General features: G+C 41.8%; 1 protein-coding gene across 2 annotated transcripts; it reads left to right on the top strand.

Moving 5' to 3' along the window:
* Positions 1-322: 322 nt before the first annotated feature.
* On the top strand, positions 323-26,966 carry CRYM (crystallin mu). Of its 2 annotated transcripts, none has more exons than XM_081554611.1 (8): positions 323-555; positions 1,048-1,201; positions 3,345-3,407; positions 8,820-8,921; positions 20,340-20,523; positions 23,881-24,002; positions 24,692-24,776; positions 26,611-26,966. In XM_081554611.1, exons 1-8 carry the CDS (start codon positions 386-388, stop codon positions 26,673-26,675), a joined length of 945 nt encoding a protein of 314 aa, XP_081410737.1. In that variant the 5' UTR covers positions 323-385; the 3' UTR covers positions 26,676-26,966. The 2 variants fall into 2 exon arrangements, with proteins under 2 accessions (XP_081410737.1, XP_081410738.1); XM_081554612.1 differs by lacking the exon at positions 1,048-1,201 and adding an exon at positions 1,366-1,430.

Consider the following 26,966-nt stretch of genomic DNA (forward strand, 5'->3'; position numbering starts at 1 on the left):
CCTCTGTCTCCTCTTTCCCTGGCAGCAGGGCCTAGACAGCAAATAGTGGAGTTGGTGTAGACAAAAGTGGGGCGTCAAACTAACACATTTTGCAAGGAATATGACCACAGCTAACTACAGGAATTCAGAAAGTGGACCCAAGGTTACCAACTCCCAGCCCTCCCGCCGCCTCAACTCCAACCTAGAGGAAACCGCGACTGGAACGGATCCAATTCTCCCAATCCTGAAGCTGCGGGTGGGAGGAAAACGGCTTTGCTCCGCCCTCCGAGCTGGGCGGTGACCTGTAGGCGGCAGCGCTCCCCACTTTCCCCGGCTCTCATTTAGGGCGCAGCACTAGAAACGCGGATCGCAGTGAGCGCTCTGAGGTCAGAAGTCCGGCGGCGACATGAGCTCGAGGCCGGTGTTCCTGAGCGCGGCAGATGTACAGGACCACCTCCGCAGCTCCAGCCTGCTCATCCCGCCTCTGGAGACCGCTCTGGCCAACTTCTCCAGCGGCCCCGATGGAGGAGTCGTGCAGCCTGTACGCACCGTGGTGCCAGTGGCCAAGCACAGGGGGTAAGTGAGGAAGGCCGGTCCGGGGCTGGAGAAACGGGAATGGAGGAAGGGGAGGGGTGAGAAGGGAAGCAGCAGGAGAAAGGAAAGGAGGGCTTCTCTAATCCCTACTAATAACACCTTTCACCTCATCTGTGCAACCCCCTGTGGGCGCTTTAAAGCCGTTATCTGGTTTCATTCAACACACTCCATATGTACGTGGCTATTGATGCAGCTATTTGCTGATGGAAAAACCGAGACTCAAGAGGTGAAGTGAATGACCCAAGGTTATGCAGCTAGCAAGTGGCAGAACTGGGGTGGTTTTTCTCATCCAGAGGCAGACTCTTGAACATACTCTGCACATTGCTAAAGGGAATGGCAGAGGGATGAGGACAAAGGAGGGAGAAGGCCAGTAGGGCAATGAATGAGGAAAGAGAAAGAAAGGGACATAGGGACTTGATAGGGTGTCTCAGCATTGACGGGAAGGGGTTGAAGTTGCTCCCTCTCTTCTTGTAGTTTCCTGGGGGTCATGCCCGCCTACAGTGCAGCAGAGGACGCCCTGACCACCAAGCTGGTCACCTTCCATGAGGGCCACAGCGCCACCTCCACTGTCCCCTCCCATCAGGCTACCGTGCTGCTTTTCCAGCCGAGCAATGGCTCCCTTCTGGCGGTGAGCAACTCCCTGCCCAGGGGTTTAGCGGGGGGCCCCTGTGCACAAAGCTAGGCTCAGAATTTAGGCAGGGGGAGTATTGAATGTGACCACATATGCCCCTCTCTGAGTGACTGGATGCCAGTGACTATGAAGGTTACCTGTGACTGTGTATCTGTTTCTAGGACTGCCTGAGGATGTAACCCAGCATCAGAGACCACTGCTGCTTCCAGTGTGTGAACTTGTGGAAGTAATGATCTCGTCATTCTTGTAGTGATCTTGTCCTATACCGGTTACTGCAAATATACAGCTTGCACAAATCCGATAGCTAAGGAAACTTTTATTTAGTGAATCTGTAACATGAAGTTACATGAGTTACAGATTAGGGGCGCTCTCTAATACCTGGGAGTTTTTTTCTAAGGGGTACACAGTGACCTGTTTTAACATTTAGTGATAATATCAAAAAATAGTAGTGGTCTGTATTTGTGAATTACTTTGTGTATGTCAGACACTGTTCTAAATACTTCATATGTATTAATGCTTTTAATTCTTAACACCACTCTGTGAGGTGATTTTATTACCCCATTTTGTAGATGAGAAAATAGAGTCAGTCATAGAGCAACTATGCCAAACATTGCCAAGTTTACATAGCTATCAGGGGCATGGATGGACTTCATACCTACTCTGTGTGAGCCCAGGGCCTATACTGTCTTAGCATAGTAGACTATGCTCTTCTGCCTTTCTAATTGCCACTTACTGGGCACTTATTGTGTGCCAGGCAGGAGAAATTGATCTCATTCAATTCTGACAACTTTCCTCTATGGGAGTTTTTATTATACTATCCTCCTCCCCTCCCTTATCTCCCCATCCCCAAATACCTACTTTCTTTTGAGGTCCCTGAAGCTCCGAGTATTAGAGTCACTGTGCTTGAGGCCACACAGCTCTTTAGTAAAAGTGCTGTGTGGCCTCCAGGCAGGCTCTAACCCTAACCCTAACCCTAACCCTCATCAGAGACAGACTACTTAATTCTACCCAAATCTCCCCTGGATCCCTAGACTCTCCTTCTCAGAATTTCAGGCTCCCCAAGGAAGCTGGCCACGTATTACTCCTCTGAAAAGAGTATTTAGTTCTTGACAACTTCTGCTTACCCAATAGAAATGACATCCATATTACTTACCAAGAGTGTTTACCTAGGAAATTGGTATCATCTCAGGCTTTGGAACTAAATGACAAGGCCTGAAATTTTCCTGAATCTGACTGATAGCCAAGCAGTTCACTTCCATGTCCATAAAATGAGAATACTGATACTACTTGATGAGGACCAATTGAGATGAATAATATAACAGAGGACAGCAGAGCAAAGGATGGTGGTTATTACTAGCCAGGTGTAATTCAGAATCACCTGGGAAGATTTTAAAAACGATGTCTGGGTCCTATCCCTAGTGATCCAGATTCAGTTACCCTAAGGATAATGTCTGAGCATCAGTATCTTCACAAAACTACCCATGTGTGCAGGAGGAGTTGAGAGCCACTGAGGTAGAGTTTCAGGGCCCCTGCACAGATGTCAGGTGACTTACTTTGAGAATCCTGGGGAAAATAAAGCAAATGGGCATTTGTTGAGGGCTGGCCATATGTTAGATGTCTTCATTTTTGCCAGTGCTTTTAAACCTCACAAAAACTCTCTGAATAGTTACCATTATCTTTGTTTTTACAGGTAGGAAAAACAAAGTGCTTACAGATTAAGATACTTGTTCAAAGTTTCATTTCTTATAAGTGCAGGAATTGGTTCCAGGCAAAACACTCTCCTTGCAGACTATTATGATGGTTTCTGGTGCTTCCCAGGTACTAGTGGTTGAGGATCCACCTCCCAATGCAAGAGACACAAGAGACGCAGGAGACACAGGTTCAATCCCTGGATCAGGAAGATTCCCCGGAGTAGGAAATGGCAACCCATTCCAGCCAGTATTCCTGCCTGGAAAATTCCATAGACAGAGGAGTCTAGTGGGCTATAGTCCATGCGGTCGCAAGGAGTCAGACACAACTGAACCCACACACACATACACACACAGAATGCTTTCTAGGGCTAACTCTTTTAGAGCATCTTTTTTCTGCTTAAGTGGTGAATACAGGTGCCCCTTGCTCACTGTCTCTCCTTTCCTCCAAGGTCATGGATGGAAATGTCATAACTGCAAAGAGAACAGCTGCAGTGTCTGCCATCGCCACCAAGGTAAAATTAGTGCAAGCTGGTGGGTGGAATTGAGTATCTCAAATTTGAAGGTCTAAGTAGAAGTGAGGAACATTTTCATTTTCTATGGGCATAGCTGAAACATTGTATGGCAAATGTAGGATGTCAGGTGAGCACAGTGATTCACAAAATGTTTGGCTACCATAATGAGCCCAAGATTCTGGGTACCTTACATGTGCTATTTCTGATCATCACACCAGCCTTGGTGATCATCTCCATTTGCCAAGTATAGGAAATATGACTCAGGGAGGTTTTCAAGTTTATCAGGATCACACAGCTAATAAGTGGCAGAGCAGGAATTTAAAACTTGACCTCTCTGACTCCCAGACTGCTTTCTTGCCCCTGATCCACACTGTTCCTGGCAAATCAGTGTGGTTGCCCCGTAGGCCAGAGTCAGGACTGCACAAAAAGCAGAGGGGACAACAGATCCAAGCCCGACAAATGTATTCATTCAGCAAGTGTTGACTGAAATCCTATCATGTATCAGGCACTGTTCTAAATGTCAGAGATGTGGTAGTGAACAGAACAGAGGGTGTCATACATAGAGCTGGTAAGACAATAAATAAAATAAAAAGTGAAATACATAGTATGATTTGCCAAAAAAAAAAGATTATCCCACAACAAACCCTTTTTGAGTTTAATAATAGGTTAGGATTTGCTCCTAAACCACCCCCCACATCACCAGTTAGAAGGATGAAAATAAAGCAGAATCAAGAGTATTGGGAAGCAGTGGCATTTAAAATTATCAAGGAAAGACCTCACTGAGGTGACATTTGAGTAAAGACTGAAAAAAAAAGTGAGTGACTGAAACAGGAGGAGGGTAGGAGCCCTTGAGGCTGAAGGAATAGCAAGTGATACAGGTGATAATGTTTCTAAGCAGTGCCAGGGCATCCTACAAGAAGAACAGTATTTTTAGAGGTTAGGGTGAAGAAGAAGAGGTATCAACTGGAACAGTTAGAGTCTGGAATCTTTCACATTAAAGATCTGGCAGTGCTGACTTATGAGGCCTAAGCATAAAGGAAATGTGGGGTCCAGTGGAGGGTTGGAGTAGCAAAGACCAGATGTTCAGATTGTGAGTGTTTTAAGGTCTTCTGGACACATGATGATAAGGGAAGAATGTAGGGATAAATCTGGTAATTTTGTAGCAAGGGATTCGACTACGTACACACCTTGAGGAACTGTTTTTTTGTTTGTGTAATTATATCCAGACCCAACTCAGATTGAAGTAATCAAGGGACTCTGAGGGATGTTCCCTGGTAACTTAGAGGGACTCTAACAATATTGCCCTACATTTGAAAAGGATTTTTTCCAAAATAATTTTCAACCCATTGTCTACTTATTTTGGGGTTTGTGTGAGGAAGGCAAAGCAAGAATTACTGGCCTCATTTTGTGCAGAAAAAAATGGAGACTAGGATTTCCTGAAGTCAGCACAGGTAGCTGTAGGTCTTCTTGTCCCAGGTCAATAGTTTCCAACCCAGGTTATGCAGCAGCAGCCTCTGGAAATTTTTTTTTTTTTTAATTCAGGTTCCCAAAACCACTGAATTAAAATCGCTGAGGGTAAAGCCAAAGAAGCTAGATGTTTTAGTTTTTTATGGTTTCTAGTTAATTCTGATGATTAACCAGGTTAATTCTTCTAGACCCAGCTCTCAGTTACACTGTGCTTTTTGCATGGGTTAAAATATGCACTCCAAGAAATGTTAAGAATCAGTTGACGCTTCAGAGTTGAGGCTTAAACTACACCACTTTTTTCCTAGGGACTCAGATGGGCTATTTCAATAAGGAACAAAGATTTATTTTACTTTTCGTGCTATAGGAGTAGAATGTTTTCTTTTCCATCACTTCTATTTTATTTAGGGCTTTCGGGAGAAGGACGAGTATTATGAAGTTCTTGGGCTTGACGGACACTGTGACTTTGCATCTGGGTTGCACATACCCTGAGGTGGGGACTCAGGCATGCTTTCTCAAGGTGATGATATGTATTAGGGTTTATTCCTGACATCCAATTATTCAACAAATACTTAAGTGCCCACCGGGCACCAGGCCCTGTGCTCAGCATGGAACATAGAATGGTGACTAAAACCAAATACAGAACCTGCAGTTACAGAGCACAGGGTACATTTGAGGAGACAGATATTAATCTAAAGATCACATCAATTATGTGAAAACTACAATCCTAACAGATACATTGAATGAAAGGGGAGAAATGCTATGAAAGCAAAACAAAAAGTGGGGTGGGGGGGAAGTGTCTTGCTTCAGGCTGTGGGATTTGGGAAGGCTTATGGGCTTCCTTTGTGGCTCAGCTGGTAAAGAATCTGCCTGCAATGCAGGAGACTTGGGTTCGATCCCTGGGTTGGGAAGATTCCCCGAAGAAGGGGACAGTTACCCACTCCAGTATTCTGGCCTGGAGAATTCCATGGACTGTATGGTCCATGGGGTTGCAAAGAGTCAGACACAACTGAGCAACTTTCACTTCTTGTGTGAGGGTTAGCTGAGCTTCAGTTCAGTTCAGTTCAGTTGCTCAGTTGTGTCTGACTCTTTGGACCCCATGGACTGCCAGGCCTCCCTGTCCATCACCAACTCCTGGAGTTTACTCAAACTCATGTCCATTGAGTCGGTGATGCCATCCAACCATCTCATCCTCCGTTGTCCCCTTCTCCTCCCACCTTCAATCTTTCCCAGCATCGGAGTCTTGTCAAATGAGTCAACTTCACATCAGGTGGTCAAAGTATTGGAGCTTCCATTTCAGCATCAGTCCTTCCAATGAATATTCAGGACTGATTCCTTTAGGATTGACTGGTTTGATCTTCTTGCAGTCCAAGGGACTCTCAAGAGTCTTCTCCAACACTACAGTTCAAAGGCATCAATTGTTCGGCACTCAGCTTTCTTTATAGTACAACTCTCACATCTATATGTGACTACTGGAAAAACCATAGCCTTGACAGACAGACCTTTGTTGGCAAAGTAATGTCTCTGCTTTTTAATATGCTGTCTAGTTATAGCTTTTCTTCCAAAGAGCAAGCATCTTTTAATTTCATGACTGCATTCACCATCTGCAGTGATTTTGGAGCCCCCCAAAATAAAGTCTGTCCCTGTTTCCATTGTTTTCCCATCCATTTGCCATGAAGTGATGGGACCAGGTGCCATGATCTTAGCTTTCTGAATGTTGAGTTTTAAGCCAACTTTTTCATTCTCCTCTTTCACTTTCATCAAGAGGCTCTTTAGTTCTTCTTTGCTTTCTGCCATAAGAGTGGTGTAATCTGAATATCTGATATCTCTCCCAGCAAACTTGATTCCAGCTTGTGCTTCATCCAGCCCAGCATTTCACATGATGTACTCTGCATATAAGTTAAATAAGCAGGGTGACAATATGCAGCCTTTACGTACTCCTTTCTTGATTTGGAACTGAGATCCAAAATAGCTGAACGCGCATTAGAATAATAATAGGACTTACTTGTGAGGAACAGAGGGGTAAGTACTCCAGGCAGAGGAAAGAACTTGTGGACAGCAAAAGCCTGTGGTTGATAAAGACATATGTGCTTGGGGAGCAGCAAGGAGTCTTCTTGCCTGAAAGACCAGAGGTGCAGAGAGTGTGTCCAGATGGGAAGCTGAGCTGACCAGAGGGCCAGACCACACAAGGCCTTAGTGAATGCAAATGAAACATAGTCTTTCAAACTCTTTAAGAAACCTAGCAGATTCATATATATGTTTTTAATTATCTGCATGCTCTAGGAAAAGAATGAAGTGGCACCAATCCTATTATGATTTAATAAATATCATAAATGTTATAGCATTTAGGAAAAGAAATGTCAGTTATAACATTACTATCAGGGCAGCAATGTGTCAAGCAAGACAAGCAAGCAGAATTACAGATTTACTCTCAGAGGTTAAAGGTTACTTTTATAGGATACTGCAACAATTTCTGAAGCCCACAGGTACTTCCAAGAATAGATTCATATTAACTGAGAACAGAAAAAAAAATTTTTTAATTAAAGAAAAATTACCTAATTCTCCTTACTGAGTGGGAACAGAAGTTATTGTCATTTTGAAACCTTTTCAAATCAAATTTCTTTGAACTATAGTTGATAGCAGAAAATGGTATCTCTCCTGTGCAGCTGCAGGAGAGAGAATCTCTAATCATCTACTAATACTTGAGACTTCTTTTTGTTAATGATTAATGATTAAAAACACTTTTGTTTTTAAGGTTGCACTCCAGAATCTCAATAATGATAATTATTGATACAGAGTAGATCAAGATCAATTTTTATTAAATGAAATAGAGAAAAAGCAGAAGATGGTCTTATTTATATGGATGATTTGAGGAGCAAGTGATGTTCTTTGTCAATGCCGGTAGTTCTTAACTGGAAACAGTTAAGATCAACTGTTTCCAGAGACCAACTGCCCCAGAGACAATTAGCAATGTCTGGAGACATTTTTGGTTGTCACAACTGAGGGCATAGGGGGTGCTAATGGACAGAGGCCAAGGGTGCTGCCAAGCATCCTGCAGTGCACAGTACAGCCCTCCCACCGGTCAACTACCCAAACCCTGCCAACAATTATCCGGCCCAAATATCAGTAGTGCTGAGGTCAAGAAACCCTGCTCTATTTCTCATAGGTAATAGTAGATATGTGCCAATTCTGTGCAAATAAACCTAACTGTGTTTTAAAGGGACTTACATACCAGTACAGGAAAATAAATTTGTAAACAAACAAGTGCTATGAAGTGGTAAATTCTATCAACGAGGTCAGAAAGACTTTACTGGAGAGCTGATCATACAACCTCACTCCCAAATAAAGACACACATATACCCTGAGGAGGTCTCACAAATGCCATCTCTACATTCCTCTTTAAAGGAAGACAGAGGCTGAGACAGGATCAACACAGAGTAGGCACAGCAAATATAGCTTGAGAACCTAGGTTCACAAGGATTCATGGATTCCAAAAGCAACTCACATCTCTGAGAAGTAGGTGGCTTATCAAGTCCCTGGGATGGGGTAGCACAGGAGAAAGCATGTGGGCGTTGGAGAATAAAAGATGAGGTTTTAGAGCCCTACTGTGCTATTTAATAATTACAGGGCTCTGAGCAAGTTACATAACTTCTTTGGACCTCAATTTCTTTATCTGTAAGAAGAGGATAACTGTGGGAGCATCTAGCACATGGGGTCAATTGTCTGGACTAAAAGAGATCATGAAGGTTATATTGGTATATATTAGGTACCCAGTGAAGGCTTTTCTCTCTCTGCCACACCATACAAAGTGGAAATGGAAATACAAAACGACATCTTGATTGCCTGAGAGGTTTTGGATGAAGGTCACCTGATTCTCAAACTGTACTTGATCCTCTCCTGACTTCAAGAGTCTCTCTTGATCTTTTCTATCTCCTTTCTCTCAAATAGTTTTTGAAACCTCCCAACAGTGAAGTGTTGTGTATACTTGGAGCTGGGGTCCAGGCTTACAGCCATTATGAGATCTTCACAGAACAGTTCTTCTTTAAGGAGGTAAGTCCAGGGAGGGTTGTGGGGGATGTGGGGAGGAAGCAGCAGTGACATTTCTCTGTACTCCTTTGTTAAAATATAAGTTATGCTGAAACTGTCAGGTTGGGAGTACAACCATCTAGACCATTCTTTTAACGACTTACATGAAAGTCCCATTGGAGGTGAGTTGGGGGAAAGACCTAAGTCACTTCTAGTTTCTCAGTTTGTAGAGTACACCTAAGTACACAGAGCCTACTCAGTTACTTAGAGGATTGTATTGTATCCATTACATACATGCAGTTTTTCTTTTGGCCCCTTTCTACTGCTTATCTTAGCAGAATATGGGGTCCTTAAGTATTCAAGGGTTAGGAATACAGGAACTGGGAATGAGGTCTGGAGAGCAGGAGGCCACAGCATGCCCCTTCAAAGCCTAGACATCAGTCCACCCTTCTCCATTCTGCCTGGCTCACGTTTCCTGTTATTTTTGATACACTTGATACTGCTTATATTTGACTTTTTTTCTATGTGTGTGAGAGGAGTGGGGCAGATTCAAGGTATGGTTTTTTATGATAGAACTAGTACCTCTGCTTTGAGAAATAAAAATATAAGGAAGAAAATAAAAAGAAAAATTCCCTTGTATCTGTTTTCAAAGACAAGTAGTTAACATTTCTTGTTTCCTCTCATCTGCTTTTCAAAACATAGTTTTATGATTTTTTATGCTTTTCACCGAGGTATAATTGACATACAATATCATATTAGTTTCAGGTGTACATCATAGTGATTGGATATTTATAGGAATTTCAAAATGGTCACCATGATAAATCTGGTTACCCTTTATCACCATACAAAGTTATTATAGCATTATTAACTGTATTCTCTGTGTTGCACATTGTATCCCCATGTCTTAATTATTTTATAACTAGAAGTGTGTACTTCTTAATCCCCTTCATCTATTTCACTCACCCCCAGCTCCTCCCTCACCCTTCCGGCAATCACCACAAGTAGTTTCTTTACTTTGTTCTCTGTGTGTATATTATCAGTTTCTCAATTATTTTGTTTGTTCATTCATTTGAGGTTTTTTTTGATTCCACATGTAAGTGAGATCATATACTATTTGTCTTTCTCTGTCTGACTTATTTTGTGTAGCATAAAACCCTCAAGATCCACACATTTTTGTCTCAGATAACAAGATTTCATTATTTTTATGGATGAACAATGTTTCATTTTGTGTGTGTGTATGCACACATGACAATTGCTTTATCCATTTATTCATTGATCGACACTTAGGCTGTTTCCATATCCTGGTTATTGTAAGTAATGCTGCAGTGAACACGGGGGTACCTACAGCTTTTTGCCTTACTGTTTTGTTTTCTTCAGATAAATACCCAGAACTGGAATTCCTGGATCATATGGTAGTTTTTTCTTCCCTATTTTTTATTTAAATTAAAAAAAATTTTTTACAATGTCATGTTGGTTCCTGCCATACAACAGTGTAATTATACATCCATCCGCTCTCTCTCTAGCCTCCCTCCCCTGCCCCTATCCCATCCCTCCAGGTTGTCACAGAGAGCCAGACTGGGCTCCCTGTGCTACATAGCAACTTCTCACCAGCTATTCTTCTTACACCTGATAGTGTATGTATGTTGATGCTACTTTCTCAATTCATGCCACTCTCTCCTTCCCACACGGTGTCCACAAGTCCATTCTCTACATCTGCATCTCTATTCCTTCCCTGAAAATAGTTTCATTAGCATCATTTTTCTAGATTCCATATATATGTGTTAACATACTATATTTGTTTTTCTCTTTCTGACGTGCTTCACTCTTTATAACAGGATTTAGGTTCATCCACCTCACTAGAACTGACCTGATTCAAATTTGTTCATTTTTATGGCTGAGTAAAATTCCATTGCATATATGTACCACATCTTCTTTATCCATTCATCAGCTGATGAACATCTAGGTTGCTTCCATGTCCTGGGTATTGTAAACAGTGCCGCTATGAACACTGGGCTACATGTGTCTTTTCGATAATTTTTTTCTCAGGGTATATGCCCAGTAGTGGGTTTGCTGGATCATATGGTAGTTTTATTCCTAGATTTTTAAGGAATCTCCATAATGGCTGTATCAGTTTACATTCCCACCAACAGTGTAAAAGGTTTCCCTTTTCTCCACATCCTCTCCAGCATTTATTATTTATAGATTTTTTGATGATGCCCATTTTGACTGGTATGAGGTGAAGCCTAACTGTAGTTTTGATTTGCATTTCTGTAAAAGTTAGTGATGTTGAGCATCTTTTGTCTTTGCCATCTGTAAGTCTTCTTTGGAGAAGTGTCTTTAGGTCTTCTGTCCATTTTTTCATTGGGCTGTTTGTTTTCCTAATATTGAGCTGTATGAGCTGCTTATTGGAGTACAGTTGATTCACAACGTTGTGCTAGTTTTACGTACACAGAAACATGATTTATATATATATATATATATATATATATATATATATATATATATATACACATCAATTCAGTTCAGTCGCTCAGTCGTGTCCGACTCTTTGCAACCCCATGGACTGCCAGGCCTCCCTGTCCATCACCAACTCCCAGAATTTACCCAAACTCATGTCCATCGAGTCGGTGATGCCATACAGCCATCTCATCCTCTGTTGTCCCCTTCTCCTCCTGCCCCCAATCCTTCCCAGCATCAGGGACTTTTCCAGTGAGTCAGCTCTTCGCATGAGGTGGCCAAAGTATTGGAGTTTCAGCTTCAACATCAGTCCTTCCAATGAACACCCAGGGCTGATCTCCTTTAGGATGGACTGGTTGGATCTCCTTGCACTCCAAGGAACTGTCAAGAGTCTTCTCCAACACCACAGTTCAAAAGCATCAATTCTTCGGCTCTCAGCTTTCTTCACAGTCCAACTCTCACATCCATACAAGACTACTGGAAAAACCATAGCCTTGACTACACGGACCTTTGTTGGCAAAGTAATGTCTCTGCTTTTTAATATGCTATCTAGGTTGGTCATAATTTTCCTTCCAAGGAGTAAGCATCTTTTAATTTCATGGCTGCAGTCACCATCTGCAGTGATTTTGGAGCCCAAAAAAATAAAGTCTGACACTGTTTCCCCATCTATTTGCCATGAAGTGATGGGACCGGGTGCCATGATCTTAGTTTTCTGAATGTTGAGCTTTAAGCCAACTTTTTCACTCTCCTCTCTCATTTTCATCAAGAGGCTTTTTAGTTCTTCTTCACTTTCTGCCATAAGGGTGGTGTCATCTGCATATCTGAGGTTATTGATATTTCTCCCGGCATTCTTCATTCCAGCCTGTGCTTCTTCCAGCCCAGCATTTCTCATGATGTACTCTGCATATAAGTTAAATAAGCAGGGTGACAATATACAGCCTTGACGTACTCCTTTTCCTATTTGGAACCAGTTTGTTGTTCCATGTCCAGTTCTAACTGTTGCTTCCTGACCTGCATACAGGTTTCTCAAGAGGCAGGTCAGGTGGTCTGGTATGCCCATCTCTTTCAGAATTTTCCACAGTTTATTGTGATCCACACAGCCAAACGCTTTGGCATAGTCAATAAAGCAGAAATAGATGTTTTTTGGAACTCTCTTGCTTTTTCGATGATCCAGCAGATGTTGGCAATTTGATCTCTGGTTCCTCTGCCTTTTCTAAAACCAGCTTGAAAATCCAGAAGTTCACGGTTCACATATTGCTGAAGCCTGGCTTGGAGAATTTTGAGTATTACTTTACTAGTGTGTGAGATGAGTGCAATTGTGCGGTAGTTTGAGCATTCTTTGGCATTGCCTTTCTTTGGGATTGGGATGAAAACTGACCTTTTCCAGTCCTGTGGCCACTGCTGAGTTTTCCAAATTTGCTGGTGTATGGAGTGCAGCACTTTCACAGCATCATCTTTGAGGATTTGAAATAGCTCAACTGGAATTCCATCACCTCCACTAGCTTTGTTCGTAGTGATGTTTTCTACGGCCCACTTGACTTCACATTCCAGGATGTCTGGCTCTAGGTGAGTGATCACACCATCCTGATTATCTGGGTCATGAAGATCTATTTTGTATAGTTGTTCTGTGTATTCTTGCCACCTCTTCTTAATATCTTCTGCTCTGTTAGGTCCATGCCATTTCTGTCGTTTATTGAGCCCTTCTTTGTATGAAATGTTCCCTTCATATCTCTAATTTTCTTGAAGAGATCTCTAGTCTTTCCCATTCTATCGTTTTCCTCTATTTGTTTACATTGATCTCCGAGGAAGACTTTCTTATCTCTCCTTGCTATTCTTTGGAACTCTGCATTCAAATGGGAATATCTTTCCTTTTCTCCTTTGTTTTTCGCTGCTCTTCTTTTCACAGCTATTTGTAAGGCCTCCTCAGACAGCCATTTTGCTTTTTTGCATTTCTTTTCCATGGGGATGGTCTTGATCCCTGTCTCTTGTACAATGTCACGAACCTCCGTCCATAGTTCTTCAGGCACTTTGTGTATCAGATCTAGTCCCTTAACTCTGTTTCTCACTTCTACTGTATAATTGTAAGGGATTTGATTTAGGTCATACCTGAATGGTCTAGTGGTTTTCTCCACTTTCTTCAATTTAAGTTTGAATTTAGCAATAAGGAGTTCATGGTCTGAGCCACGGTCAGCTCCCGGTCTTGTTTTTCCTGACTGCATAGAGCTTCTCCATCTTTGGCTGCAAAGAATATAATCAATCTGATCTCGGTGTTGACCATCTGGTGATGTCCCTGTGTAGAGTCTTTTCTTGTGTTGTTGCAAGAGCGTGTTTGCTATGACCAGTGCGTTCTCTTGGCAAAACTCTATTAGCCTTTGCCCTGCTTCATTCTGTACTCCAAGGCCAAATTTGCCTGTTACTCCAGGTGTTTCTTGACTTACTACTTTTGCATTCCAGCCCCTATAATGAAAAGGACATCTTTTTTGGGTATTAGTTCTAAAAGGTCTTGTAGGTCTTCATAGAACCGTTCAACTTCAGCTTCTTCAGCGTTACTGGTGGGGGCATAGGCTTGGATTACTGGGATATTGAATGATTTTCCTTGGAAACGAACAGAGATCATTCTGTCGTTTTTGAGATTGCATCCAAGTACTGCATTTCAGACTCTTTTATTGACCATGATGGCCACTCCATTTCTTCTAAGGGATTCCTGCCCACAGTAGTAGATATAATGGTCATCTGAGTTAAATTCACCCATTCCAGTCCATTTTAGTTCGCTGATACCTAGGATGTCAATGTTCACTCTTGCCATCTCCTGTTTGACCACTTCCAATTTGCCTTGATTCATGGACCTAACATTCCAGGTTCCTATGCAATACTGCTCTTTACAGCATCGGACCTTGCCTCTATCACCAGTCACATCCACAACTGGGTGTTGTTTTTGCTTTGGCTCCATCTCTTCATTCTTTCTGGAGTTATTTCTCCACTGATCTCCAGTAGCATGTTGGGCACCTCCTGACCTGGGGAGTTCCTCTTTCAGTGTCCTGTCATTTTGCCTTTTCATACTGTTCATGGGGTTCTCAAGGCAAGAATACTGATGTGGTTTGCCATGCCCTTCTCCAGTGGACTACATTCTGTCAGACCTCTCCACCATGACCCAACCATCTTGGGTGGCCCCACATGGCATGGCTTAGTTTCATTGAGTTAGACAAGGCTGTGGTCCGTGTGATCAGATTGGCTAGGTTTCTGTGATTATGGTTTCAGTATGTCTGCCCTCTGATGCCCTCTCGCAAAACCTACCGTCTTACTTGGGTTTCTCTTACCTTGGATGTGGGGTATCTCTTCACTGCTGCTCCAGCAAAGCGCAGCTGCTGCTCCTTACCTTGGACGAGGGGTATCTCATGGTCACCCCTCCTGACCTTGATCGTGGAGTAGCTCCTCTCGGCCCTCCTGCACCCACGCAGCTGCCGCTCCTTGGACCTGGGGTAGCTCGGTCGGCCACCGCCCTTGACCTCAGATGTAGAGTAGCTCCTCTCAGCCGCTGCCCCGACCTCAGACGTGGGGTAGCTTGTCTTGGCCGCTGCCCCTAACCTTGGACGTGGGGTAACTCATCTGGGCTGCCACCCCTGTGTTTATCTATTCTTTTTCAGATCCTTTTCCCATACAAATTATTACAGAATATTGAGTAGGCTTTCCCATGTAATACAGTTGGTCATTGTTGATTATCTGCTTTATATATAGTAGTGTGTATATGCTAATCCCAACCTCCAAATTTATCCTTCACCCTCAGCCTTTCCCCTATGATAACTATTAATTTGTTTTTGAAGTCTTTGAGTCTGTTTCTGTTTCATAAGTAGGCTCATTTGTATCATTTTTTTAGATTCCATATATAAGTGATATCGTATGATATTTGTCTTTCTCTGATTTACTTCACTTAGTGTGGTAATCTATAGGTCATCCATGTTGCTGCAGATGGCATTATTTCATTCTTTTTATGGCTGAGTGATATTCCATTTTATGTATGTACCACATCTTCTATATTCATTCATCTGTCTATAGACATTTAGGTTGCTTCATGTCTTGGCTGTTATAAATAGTGCTATAATGAACATTGGGGTGCATGTATCTTTTCAATTTATGGTTTTCTCTGGATATATGCCCAGGAGTGGGATTGCTGGATCATATGGTTGCTCTATTTTTACTTTTATAAGGAACTTCCATACTGTTTTCCATAGTGACTTCGCCAATTTATATTTCCATGGTGTAGGAGGGTTCCATTTTCTGCACACTTTCCTCCAGCATTTGTTCTTTGCAGACTTTTTGATTATGGCCATTCTGACCAGTGTGAAGTGATACCTCATTGTAGTTTTGATTTGCATTTCTCTAGTAATGAGTGATATTGAGCATCTTTTCATATTGACTTTTTGGCCATCTGTATGTCTTCTTTGGAGAAATGTCTATTTAGACCTTCCACCCATTTTTTCAATAGGATTGTTTTTAAATTGAGCTGCATGGGCTGTTCGAATATTTTGGAGATTAATCCCTTGTTGGTCACTTCATTTGAAAATATTTTCACCCATTTTGTGGGTTATCTTTTCATTTTGTTACAGTTTCCTTTGCTGTACAAAAGCTTTTAAGTTTAATTAGGTCCTATTTGTTTATTTTTGTTTTCACTTCCATTACTCTAGGAAGTAGACCCAAAAAGTCATTGTTATGATTTATGTCAAAGAGTGTTCTGCCAATGTTTTCTTCTAAGAGTTTTATAGTATCTAAGGTTATATTTAGGTTTTTAATCCATTTTTAGTTTATTTTTGTGTGTGATGTTAGAAAATGTTCTAATTTAATTGTTTAAATGTGAAAAGTGAAAGTCAAAGTCGCTCAGCTGTGTCCAGCTCTTTGTGACCCCACAGACTATACAGACCATGGAATTCTCCAGGCCAGAATACTGGAGTGGGTAGCCTTTCCCTTCTCCAGGGGAGCATCCCAACCCAGGGATCGAACCCAGGTCTCCCACATTGCAGGCAGATTCTTTACCAGCTGAGCCACAAGGGAAGACCAAGAATACTGGAGTGGGTAGCCTATCCCTTCTCCAGTGGATCTTCCCAACCCAGGAATCAAACCAGGGTCTCCTGCATTGCAGGTGGATTCTTACCAACTGAGCTATCAGGGAAGCCCTATGTAGCTGTCCAGTTTTCCCAGCATCACTTATTGAAGACACTGTCTTTTCTCCATTGCATTGTCTTACCCACTATGCTAGAGAGCAATTAACCATAGATGTGTGCATTTATTTCTGGGCTGTCTATCTTGTTGCATTGATCTCTATGTCTGTTTTTGAGCCAGTACCATTCTGTTTTGATTAGTATAGTCAGAAGTCAGTAACCCTAACTCCTTGAGCAACATTTTTCTTTTTTAGGATTGCTTTGGATATTCAGGTTCTTTGGTGTTTCTATACAAATTTTTTAAATTTTTTGTTCCAGTTCTATGAAAAATGCCATGAGTAATTTGTAAATTACCTTGGGTAGTATAGTTATTTTGATGATATTGATTCTTCTAATCCAAGAACATGGTATATCTTTCCATCTGTTTGTGTCATCTTTGATTTCTTTCAGCAGCATCTTATCGTTTTTGGAGTACAGGTCTTTGCCTCTTTTGGTAGGTTTATTCCTACATATTTTATTCCCTTTGATGTGATGGTAAATGGGATTGTTGCCTTAATTTCTCTTTCTGATCTTTTGTTGTTAGCCCATAGAAATGCAATAGATTCCTGTGTGTTAATTTTGTATCCTGCAACTTTACTGAATTCATTGATAAGCTCTAGTAGTTTTCTTGTAGCATCTTTAGAATTTTCTGTATCATCTGCAAAGTGACAGTTTTACCTCTTCTTTTCCAATTTGGATTCCTTTTACTTCTTTTTCTTCTCTGATTGCCGTGGCTAGGACTTCTAAAACTATGTTGAATTAAAGTAGTGAGAGTAAACATCCTTTTCTTCTTGATCTTAGAAGATAAGCTTTCAGCTTTTCAACATTGGGTTATCTGTGGGTTTGTCATATATGTCCTTTGTTAGGTTGAGGTATGCTCCTTCTATGCTCACTTTTGGAGAGTTTTTATCATAAATGGGTGTCGAATTTTGTCAAAAGCTTTTTCTGCATCTACTAAGATGCTCATATGGTTTTACTCTTCAGTTTGTTAATGTGGTGTATCACACTGATTGATTTGCGAATATTGAAAACTTCTTGCACCCCAGGGATCAGTCCTGCTCAATCATGGTGTATGATCTTTTAATATATTGTTGGGTTCAGTTTGCTAGTAGTTTGCTGAGTATTTTTGCATGTATGGTCATCAGTGATATTGGCCTGTAATTTTCTTGTTTTGTGGTATCTTTGTCTGGTTTTGGAATCAGGGTGATGACAGCCTCATAGAATGAGTTTGGGAGTGTTCTTTCCTCTGCAATTTTTGAAATAGTTTCAGAGTGATCGTGTTAGCTTTTCTCTAAATGTTTGATGAAGTTCACCCATAAAGTTGTCTGGTTATAGACTTTTGTTCGTTGGGAGTTTTTTAATCACAGTTTCAATTTCAGTGCTTGTGATTGATTTGTTCATATTTTCTACTTCTTTCTGATTCAGTTTTAGGAGATTTGTTACCTTCTCCTAGGTTGTCCATTTATTGGCATATAGTTGCTTGTAGTAGTCTCTTATGATCCTTTGTATTTATGCGGTATCAGTTGTGACTTTTCCTTTTTCACTTCTAATTTTATTACTTTGAGTCTTCTCTGTTTTTTCTTAATGAGTTTGGCTAATGGTTTCTCAATTTTGTTTATCTTTTCAAAGAACTGACTTTTAGTTTCATTGATATTTGCTGTTGTTTTCTTTGTCTCTGTTTAATTTATTTCTGTTCTGATTTTTGTGACTTATTTCCTCATACTAACTTTGGGTTTTGTTTGTTCCTCTTTCTCTAGTTGCTTTAGGTATAAGGTTAGGTTATTTATTTGAGATTTTTCTTGTTTTCTGAGGTAAGCTTGTATTGCTATAAATTTCCCTCTTAGAATTGCTTTTGCTGCATCCCAGAGGGTTTGGATCATGATGTTTTCATTTTTTATTTACCTCTAGGTGTTTTTTTCCTTCCTCTTTGATTTCTTCAGTGACCCATTGGTTGTTTAGTAACATATCATTTAGCCATCACGTTTGTGTTTTTTGCAATTTTTTCCTTGTAGTTGATTTCTAATCTCATAGCGATGTGAATGATGGACTTAATAGTTTCTTTGGAAAAATACTTATTCAGGGCTGCTGCCCATTTTTAAATAAGGTTGTTTCTTTTTATATTAAGTTTTGTAAGTTCTTAGTATTTTTTGAATATTAACTTCTTATAACATAGTTTTAATCATTAATCTTTTAATCATGGTTTTAATGCTAAGCTAAGTTGCTTCAGTTGTGTATGACTCTCTGCGACCCCAGAGATGGCAGCCCACCAGGCTCCGCCATCCCTGGGATTCTCCAGGCAAAAATACTGGAGTGGGTTGCCATTTCCTTCTCCAATGCATGAATGGGAAAAGTGAAAGTGAAGTCGTTCAGTCGTGTCTGACTCTTAGCGACCCCATGAACTGTAGCCTACCAGGCTCCTCCATCCATGGGATTTTCCAGGCAAGAGTACCGGAGTGGGGTGCCATTGCCTTCTCCGATGGTTTTAATAGTTTTCACCAAATGTTGTAATGTCAGTTTTCTAGATTACCTCATATTTGTATAGAATTTCATAGTTTTCTATCAAGAACGGTAGTGTGGTTAACCATTTTCTTATAACTAGGCTTATTATACTGTTTTCACCTTAATTAATGAACTTATTCACATATAACATTTATTTCTATATTTATTATATTTCCTTATGAGGGCTTCTTTAGGCCTTATTTTCAATTGAAGGCTGACAACTGCCACCGCAGACATTAAAATATGTTAAACAAGCTAGCAAGTCCCCACTTCCTGGTGATGCCAATGACCACCCTCTCCCTGCAAGCACTTCCCAGGAATCTAATGGTAGCTACTATTCTTGACCTTCTCCTCTGCTGCACCATTCACTGCTGTAAGTTAAGTGTTAGTTGCTCAGTCATGCCCAACTCTTTGTGACACCATGGACTCTAGCCCCCAGGCTCCTCTGTCCATGAAATTCTCTAGACAAGAATACTAGAGAGGGTAGTCATTCCTTTCTCCAGGGGATCTTCCAGACCCAGGGATCGAACCTGGGTCTCCTGCACTGCAGGCAGATTCTTTACCATTTGAGCCACCAGGCAAGTCCCAGTTTACTCCTGAAACCCTTACAATTTTTAATTCCTTAGATGTCCTTCATAGATCAAGCACAGCACTGCACATCCTGTTTGTTAATCTCATACCTGCTATGACTCCCTTACAGAGTCCCAAACATAAACTGTGAGTTTGATGCTGACCTTGTCAGTTATGATTTGCATTTACATACATGTAAACTTAGGCTGAATGAGGTTAAATAGCTTCAGAAACAGTAAGTGACAGAGCAAAGTTTGATTCTAAACCTGTCTAGCTCTAGCCTGGGGGCTAGAGTCCATGGGGTCACAAAGAGTTGGGCATGACTGAGCAACTAACACTTACTTACAGGAGTGAATGGTGCAGCAGAGGAGAAGGTCAAGAATAGTAGCTACCATTAGATTCCTGGGAAGTGCTTGCAGGGAGAGGGTGATTCTAAACCTGTATGCTAATCACTAAGCTATATAATAGCTATTACACTACTGAGGCTTTGTGTCTCAAGCTAGAATTGAACAACTTCCCCCCTTCCTGACAGGGAAATGGAGTAGAGAAAGGTCATTTTCAAATCTGGCCCAGACAAATGTTCATTCACCATAAGGAATGATTTAAATAACTGCAGCCTTAACCCTAGAGTAGTTCAACTTTTCTTTGTAATCCCTAGGTTTGATGAAACATAAACAGCCAAATAATCACAGCACCAATGTCCCTTTTATTCCCCCGAATGAAGGTGAGAATATGGAACCGCACCAAAGAAAATGCAGAGAAGTTTGTGAATACAGTGCCAGGAGAGGTGCGGGTCTGTTCATCGGTCCAGGAGGCTGTGACAGGGGCAGATGTGATCATCACAGTCACCATGGCAACAGAGCCCATTTTGTTTGGTGAATGGGTGAAGCCTGGGGCTCACATCAATGGTAAGCAGAGTGGCTTCATGAACATTGGGTGGCCAGACTCTCCCTTGACTGGACCAAGGGGCTGCATCTGCAGAGTCGTTTTACTCATGCAGAATGCCTGAGCTTTTTAATGGCCTCAGAAACATTTGAACCTTAAAGAAACTGTATGCACTCCTAAATATGAAACAAAAATCACAAACTCAAAACTAACAAATTTAATTAAAATTTTATAAAGCATAATATTATGGCAAATGATCAATTATAACTCAGTTCTTAAATGTCACGAAATTTAATTACAAAAGCCAAATGACTCACTTGTTCTTAACAACACTTGAAATTATTTTTTTTTAATTACAGCACAAAATACATTTTATGTGACTAAATGTATTTATGTGAATGCTTTTTCATATGTGGGGTAGGATAATTGGGACTTTAAACATAAGAGTTCCTTGGGCTCCTGAAGATCCTTAAATGACCCTGGGGGTTATAGCAAGATCTGGTCTATATTAAATACTTACTATAGCAGGTGCTGTTCAAAATTCTTTGTATATACTATATCACTGAATCTTGAAAACAACTTTATGAGGTAGGAGCTATTGTTATCATGACCCCTGTATGGTAGGTAAACCAAGGCATGGAAAGATTAAGTAACTTGCCCAAAGTCAAAGGTTTATAGAAGCAAAGCTGGGATGTGAACTGAGGCAATATACCCTCAAAGCCTAAGATCGTAAATGATACCCTATGTTATCTTTCAGTAAGAAAACTGCAGTCTGATTAGCAAGCAATTGAATACTAGAGAATTTAAACGCGGTACCAGCGCCCCATGTTTTAGTGACAGGCACACAGTGTGAACTCTGAGATCTCTGCACACATGTTCAGGGGCCAAGTATCATGATTATGTGTTCTTTCACAAATGTGTATTGAATCCCTATCATGGTTCAGGCACTGTTCTACATGCTGGGGAAGCCAAAGTAAACCAGCTATCAAAGGCACTGCTTTCCTGCTGTTTACATTCTAGGGAAGGGAGGTAGACAATAAACAAGTAAACAAGTAGATGAGCTAGATAGTTCCAGCTAAAGGTAAGTTCTATGAAGGAAACAAAACATGTATGATTGAGGAACGGGCCATAGAAAATTGAAGGTTTCAGCCTGTGTAGGACTGATATTATGAATGTGAATCCAGGGGATAGGTCTTATTGTTCATAAAGCCAGACTCGAACAGTAAGACCATTTCTAGAAGGACTTGGAACTTCAAGTCAGTTCTGGGTAAAATGGACAAGAGCTGAAACTTCAATAAGACTGAGTTGATTTTTTTTTCAGCTTAAAGCAGAACATATTTGTTCTTAGTTTCTGTGGTTAGGAGTCTAAACATGGGTTAGCTAAGTCCTCTGCTCATGCAGGATGAAAGCAAGGTGTTTTCCAGGCTGCAATCTCATCTAGAGCTTGGAGTCTTCTTCCCAGCTCACATGGTTGTGTCAGTTCTTTGTGTTGTAGGACAAGGATGAAAATTTCCTTGGGGCTGCGTCAGCTCCAGGAGGCTGTCCACATTTCTTTTCAGGTGGACGCTCTACCTTCAAAGACAGCAACAGAGAATCTCCCTCATGTTGTATCCCTCTCACACTTTGAATGTCTCTCTAGAAAGAGCTAACTTGATTTTGAGTTGAGGAGTCTCATATCTTTCCCTCGTCTAAAGACAAGATTGGTTTGTGTGTTCAGAGGCAGTAAATATACTGAAGAAAAGTATGTTACAAGTGTGGTTGACAGGGAAACACCAACAACGGATTTTACTTACCTTACAACTTGGCTGAGAGTTAGGCCCAATTCCTGCATGCCCCTCATTCTTTCCCGGCATCCCATCAGCCAGTGTCTGACCCTCACCCAGTGTAGCCCTACTGAAGGAAGGCCAAAGCCCAGCTGAGTCAGGCCCCTCCCTTTGCTTCCTGGACCACCTCCATTGGCTTGAGTGCCCTTATGCAACCCTTGGAGAAATCATCATGCTCCAAATTAGGGGGAACAAGTACAATCAGAAGAGGTGGCTTGAGAAGCTCGGATTTTTCCCACCAGCTTATGATTTATTTACAAGCTTCATTAGTTGGTGCTTCTGTTCTATAGAACTCCTCACACAAACAACCTTCAAGGTGGACATTTTGCATCACTGTCTTTGACAATTAGAGTGAGGGAGAACAACAGGAGAGGGAACAAATAGAGAAAACTGGATGGCAGTGAGAGAAGGCTTATAAATGCTGCCTTATATTTGTATAAAGCTTTATAGCTGTTTGCAAAGACTGGCCGCACTGGGCTGGATCCAGCCAGCAGATGTGTTTTGTTTAGGCCATAGAGTGTTAAGTGTTCTGAAAACCAAGAAAAAACACATGCAAATAGATTTCCTGCTTCTCTTTTTACAAAAGGAGCAGGGGGCCAGGGGAGGGGAGGGCTATCTAAGAGTGGCCCTGCATTCTTACATGGCAACAGTTCTGCTTGAGCAGAATAGTTAGTGTCCCCTTTAGAAGGGCCTGCTTTCTTCTCTGTACTGAGGTCTCCACCATTTCTAATCCAGTTCTTCTGGCCAGTGCTGCTCATTTTTATTACCTTCCTGGTTCTGCACGCATTTGGTTCAGTCTCAGAATTATCTTATGTCCCAATGCCAGGAGGCATGATTCCTTGGATTCATCATTATGGTTCTGGGCTCTGCAGAGGATGTGAAACCTTGGTGCTGGGGTGCAACCAGTTTTCTGTTTACTGGGGCTTCTCTGTGACCCTGACACTGGGCTTTTTTTTCTCATGAGGTGAGAGAAGTGGTTGGGAGTGAGGAATGGGAATGATTGAAGAGCAAGCAGACAGACAGACGGTAGAGGAGTGTTGGGTATGAATAAGCTCCAAGTGATGTTTCTGTTTTAGGGTTTGTGTAAGGAAGTCGCTGCTCCTGATAAGCAGAAGAAGCATGAAAGGCATGTGTTCTTTTAGAGTCATGGATGCACTTATTGGATATATAACCTTGGCACATACCTCTTCTTTGAGCCTCAGTTTGTGTACCTTTTAAATGGGACTCAGACATGAATGTACTTGTGAGGACTTTAAATAGTATGTGTGAAACATCCCAGCGATAGGAGGCTCACAGTACATGAATGCTAGGTTGCCTCAAAATATTTTTTTATTAATGAGAATGGACATGAAATGGAAAGGAGAAAATGCCAGGTGTCATTCTTACTAGTGAACTCAGTCTTGTTTGGGAGGGAGTTGGCCTGGGAAAATGAGGCATTCCACAGTTGTTTCCTTGTATCCTCTGTCGCTTCCTTTTCCCCACCCCTTTCATTCTTTGGAGCCTGCAGTATCCCCTGTGACTACTTCGAGGCTCAGGGTCTGTTTTGCTGTCATTTAGCCATCGGTGCCAGCAGACCTGACTGGAGAGAGCTGGATGACGAGCTCATGAAACAGGCAGTGCTGTATGTGGATTCCCAGGAGGCCGCCCTGAAAGAGTCTGGAGATGTCCTCTTGTCAGGGGTGAGCCATCTTTCTGTTGCTGATGTCTGACTGTCCTCACCTGGATCCCAGGGTTTCATTAATACCCCCTTCTGTCTGGCCTGCTCCAGATCTCCGTAACTCCCACCTCTTTGTGGGGTGACAACTGTCAAATATCTTTCTATCCTTCTAATTCCTTTCCAGAATAATGTGGCCATTATGTGGTGACATGTGTTTTCCTGCTCCCTTTGCCTTAAGAGATCAGCTTGATGGCCTTTTCCATTGAATTGGGCTGTCCTATAAAGCAGTAGGATTGGAAGATAGGAGCCTCTGGAAACTTCCCAGTATGGCCAACAAATCAGGACTAGTGTTGATTGCTTTCTGACCTTTTTTCATAACCAGGGCATAGCAGTAAGAAGGGGGCTGCCAAAATGAGTGTTCAGATAAGAACAGGCCTGTTTCTTCACTGATACAGTGTCCTGGCAGGACATTCCCCTGGCTGCAGATTTGTATTTCTGCAATCATGGTATCACAAAAGCAGATGTACCCACGTCTCACCCCTAAAAAAAGATTTAAGGGAGAGGCATCCTCCCTGACATCATTCAGTTTACAGAAGGTCATTTTATCAAGTTATCCCTTATCCAGGTCAGGGACACCCTGTCCTGGCTTCAGAAGCTGGTCCCGAGCCGTACTAGCTCCATGACCTGGGTCAGTGTGTGTTCATTTGACAGGCCGAGATCTTCGCTGAGCTGGGAGAAGTGGTGAAGGGAGTGAAACCAGCCCACTGTGAGAAAACTACCGTGTTCAAGTCTCTGGGTAAGAGTCATTGCTCCCAGGGCACAAACTTAACCAGAACATAAGGTAGGTTTACCCATTGGTGGGAAGAGGAATGAGTCAGCAGGCTCCGTAACTGAGTCACTGTGCAGTCTATCACTTAGGTCAATTATTTACGTCTTGGCATAGTGGTGAAGCCTGTGAACTCTGGAACTGGGCAGTCCTGGGTTGGATTCCCCTCTATGCTATTCCTTGGACATGCATCCTTGGGCAAGTGATCTCACTTCTCTGAGTCACAGTTTTCTCACCATCTGCTACCTAGAGTTTTTGTGAGAATTAAGTGAGATGTGTGTATACAATGATTTGCACATAACAAGCGTCGGCATTAGCACATTTAGACTTTGATCTAAATGAAACTCAGAAGAAGATATCCTTCAAAGGTGGAAGGGCAGGAGAAAAAGGTGTTTAAAAACAGGGAGCTTAAGAGAAATAACAGGGAGATCCAACCTGAGGGCGACCCAGACAGCAAGTACAGCCTGACCTTTCTTCCCCCTCCTTCCCTAACTTTCTGCTTGCTGATTTAAGAAGGTCTTCAATGGGGAGCCTCATTACCACCCTGAGTTAGCACAGGCAGAAGCCAATCAAAGAAGGGGCTCCCTTCTTTGGCTGGTTTGCCCCTCAGCCCAGCTCTCCCATCCCACCAGATTTAAGGAAATGGACACATATGGTAACAGAGCTAATATTCAGCGCCTACATCTAAAACACTGAAGTACTTTCAAAATGATTGCTAAATAGTTGCTGCCTGAGCCCCTCAACCTTGCCAGACTTTACATATTTTGTAATGATCAAGCAACCAAAGTGTTAATGCTTGGCAGAGTATTGAGTACTCTGCCCACCCAGCACCCATGCCAGTCAAAGTGTATCTATGCCTTACCATCTGTTAAATATATTTTTTAATCTTTCATGCATACAGAGACAGGCAAACACAGTATGAGCTTTATCTAGAGCCTGGTTCAGAGATATCACACTGATTTAATTGAGTCTGAAAGAGTTCCATTGTTCCCTAGCAGATCAGAGGTCAGCTGGCCCCACCCCCTTCAGGAGACACAGCACTGGAAACCTGATCTACACTCCTGAGCAATTTTTCCTTTCTCACTTTTGGGGGTTGGTTTATTGGCACATCCCTTCATCTAGCAGATGCATATTAAATACTATGTATCAAGCTCCATACTGTGTACAGTGGTAGTTACAAAAATAAAAGCCAGCCCCTGGCCTTTAAGAACATATTCCCATTCAAGGTTAAGGATATTTGCCCAAAACTATAAGATAAAGGGGGAATTGCTGAAGGACTTAGGGTTTGGACTAGACCAAGGGTCCAACAAACTACAGAGCATTGGCCAAACTCAACCTACCGTCTGTTTTTGTACAGCCTACAATGAAATGGTTTCTACATTTTCAAGTGATTGGGGGGGAAAGTAATATTTCATGACTCTTAAAAATTATAAGAAATTCAAACTAAAGTGTCCATAAAGAAAGTTTTCTTGGCGCACAGTCAGGCTCATCTGTTTACCTGATGTCTAAAGCCGTGCTTGTGCTACAACAGCAGAGGTGAGTAACTGCAAGTAATTGGCATGCAAAGCCTTAAATATTTATTATCTGGCTGTTTACAGAAAGTTTTCTGACCCCCTGAACTTTGGTGAGCGTTGCTTGCCTTGTTTGACCTTTCACAGACTCTTCAAGCCCGAACTCACCTCTGGGTGGTTAGTCCTTGCTACCCTGATGGACACTGTTTTAGGGAACTGCCAGTTCTGGGACCTGGGCTGTTTGGGGAAAAGTTGTTCTGACAAAAGTTAAACCAAATTTCTGTCCATTCCAGGAATGGCGGTGGAAGACATGGTTGCAGCCAAACTAGTATATGATTCCTGGTCATCTGGTAAATAAAACACAGGAACTTTGTGTCAAGTGGATGCTACAGCTCAAGGGGTGTTAACACTAGTTGTCTCACAATCTTTTCATAATCTCTAGATTAAAAGAAGGGTTCTAGCCCAGTGATCTGTAGTTTTATGCATACTGTGTCTTACCTTAAATAATGAGATCCTCTTTTGTGTTTGTAGTTAGGAAACAAAAGTAAGTGGCCATTCTGTGTCATGCCAGATTATACTAACGCTCCCTTTGCCCTGTATTCCACTACCTTTTGTAATTCCTTGAAATAAAGGTTTTTCCAATTCTGCA

Source organism: Giraffa tippelskirchi, chromosome 13 (genome assembly GCF_054371585.1).
Source record: "Giraffa tippelskirchi isolate mGirTip1 chromosome 13, T2T-mGirTip1v1.2.pri, whole genome shotgun sequence".
Lineage (NCBI taxonomy): Eukaryota > Metazoa > Chordata > Mammalia > Artiodactyla > Giraffidae > Giraffa > Giraffa tippelskirchi.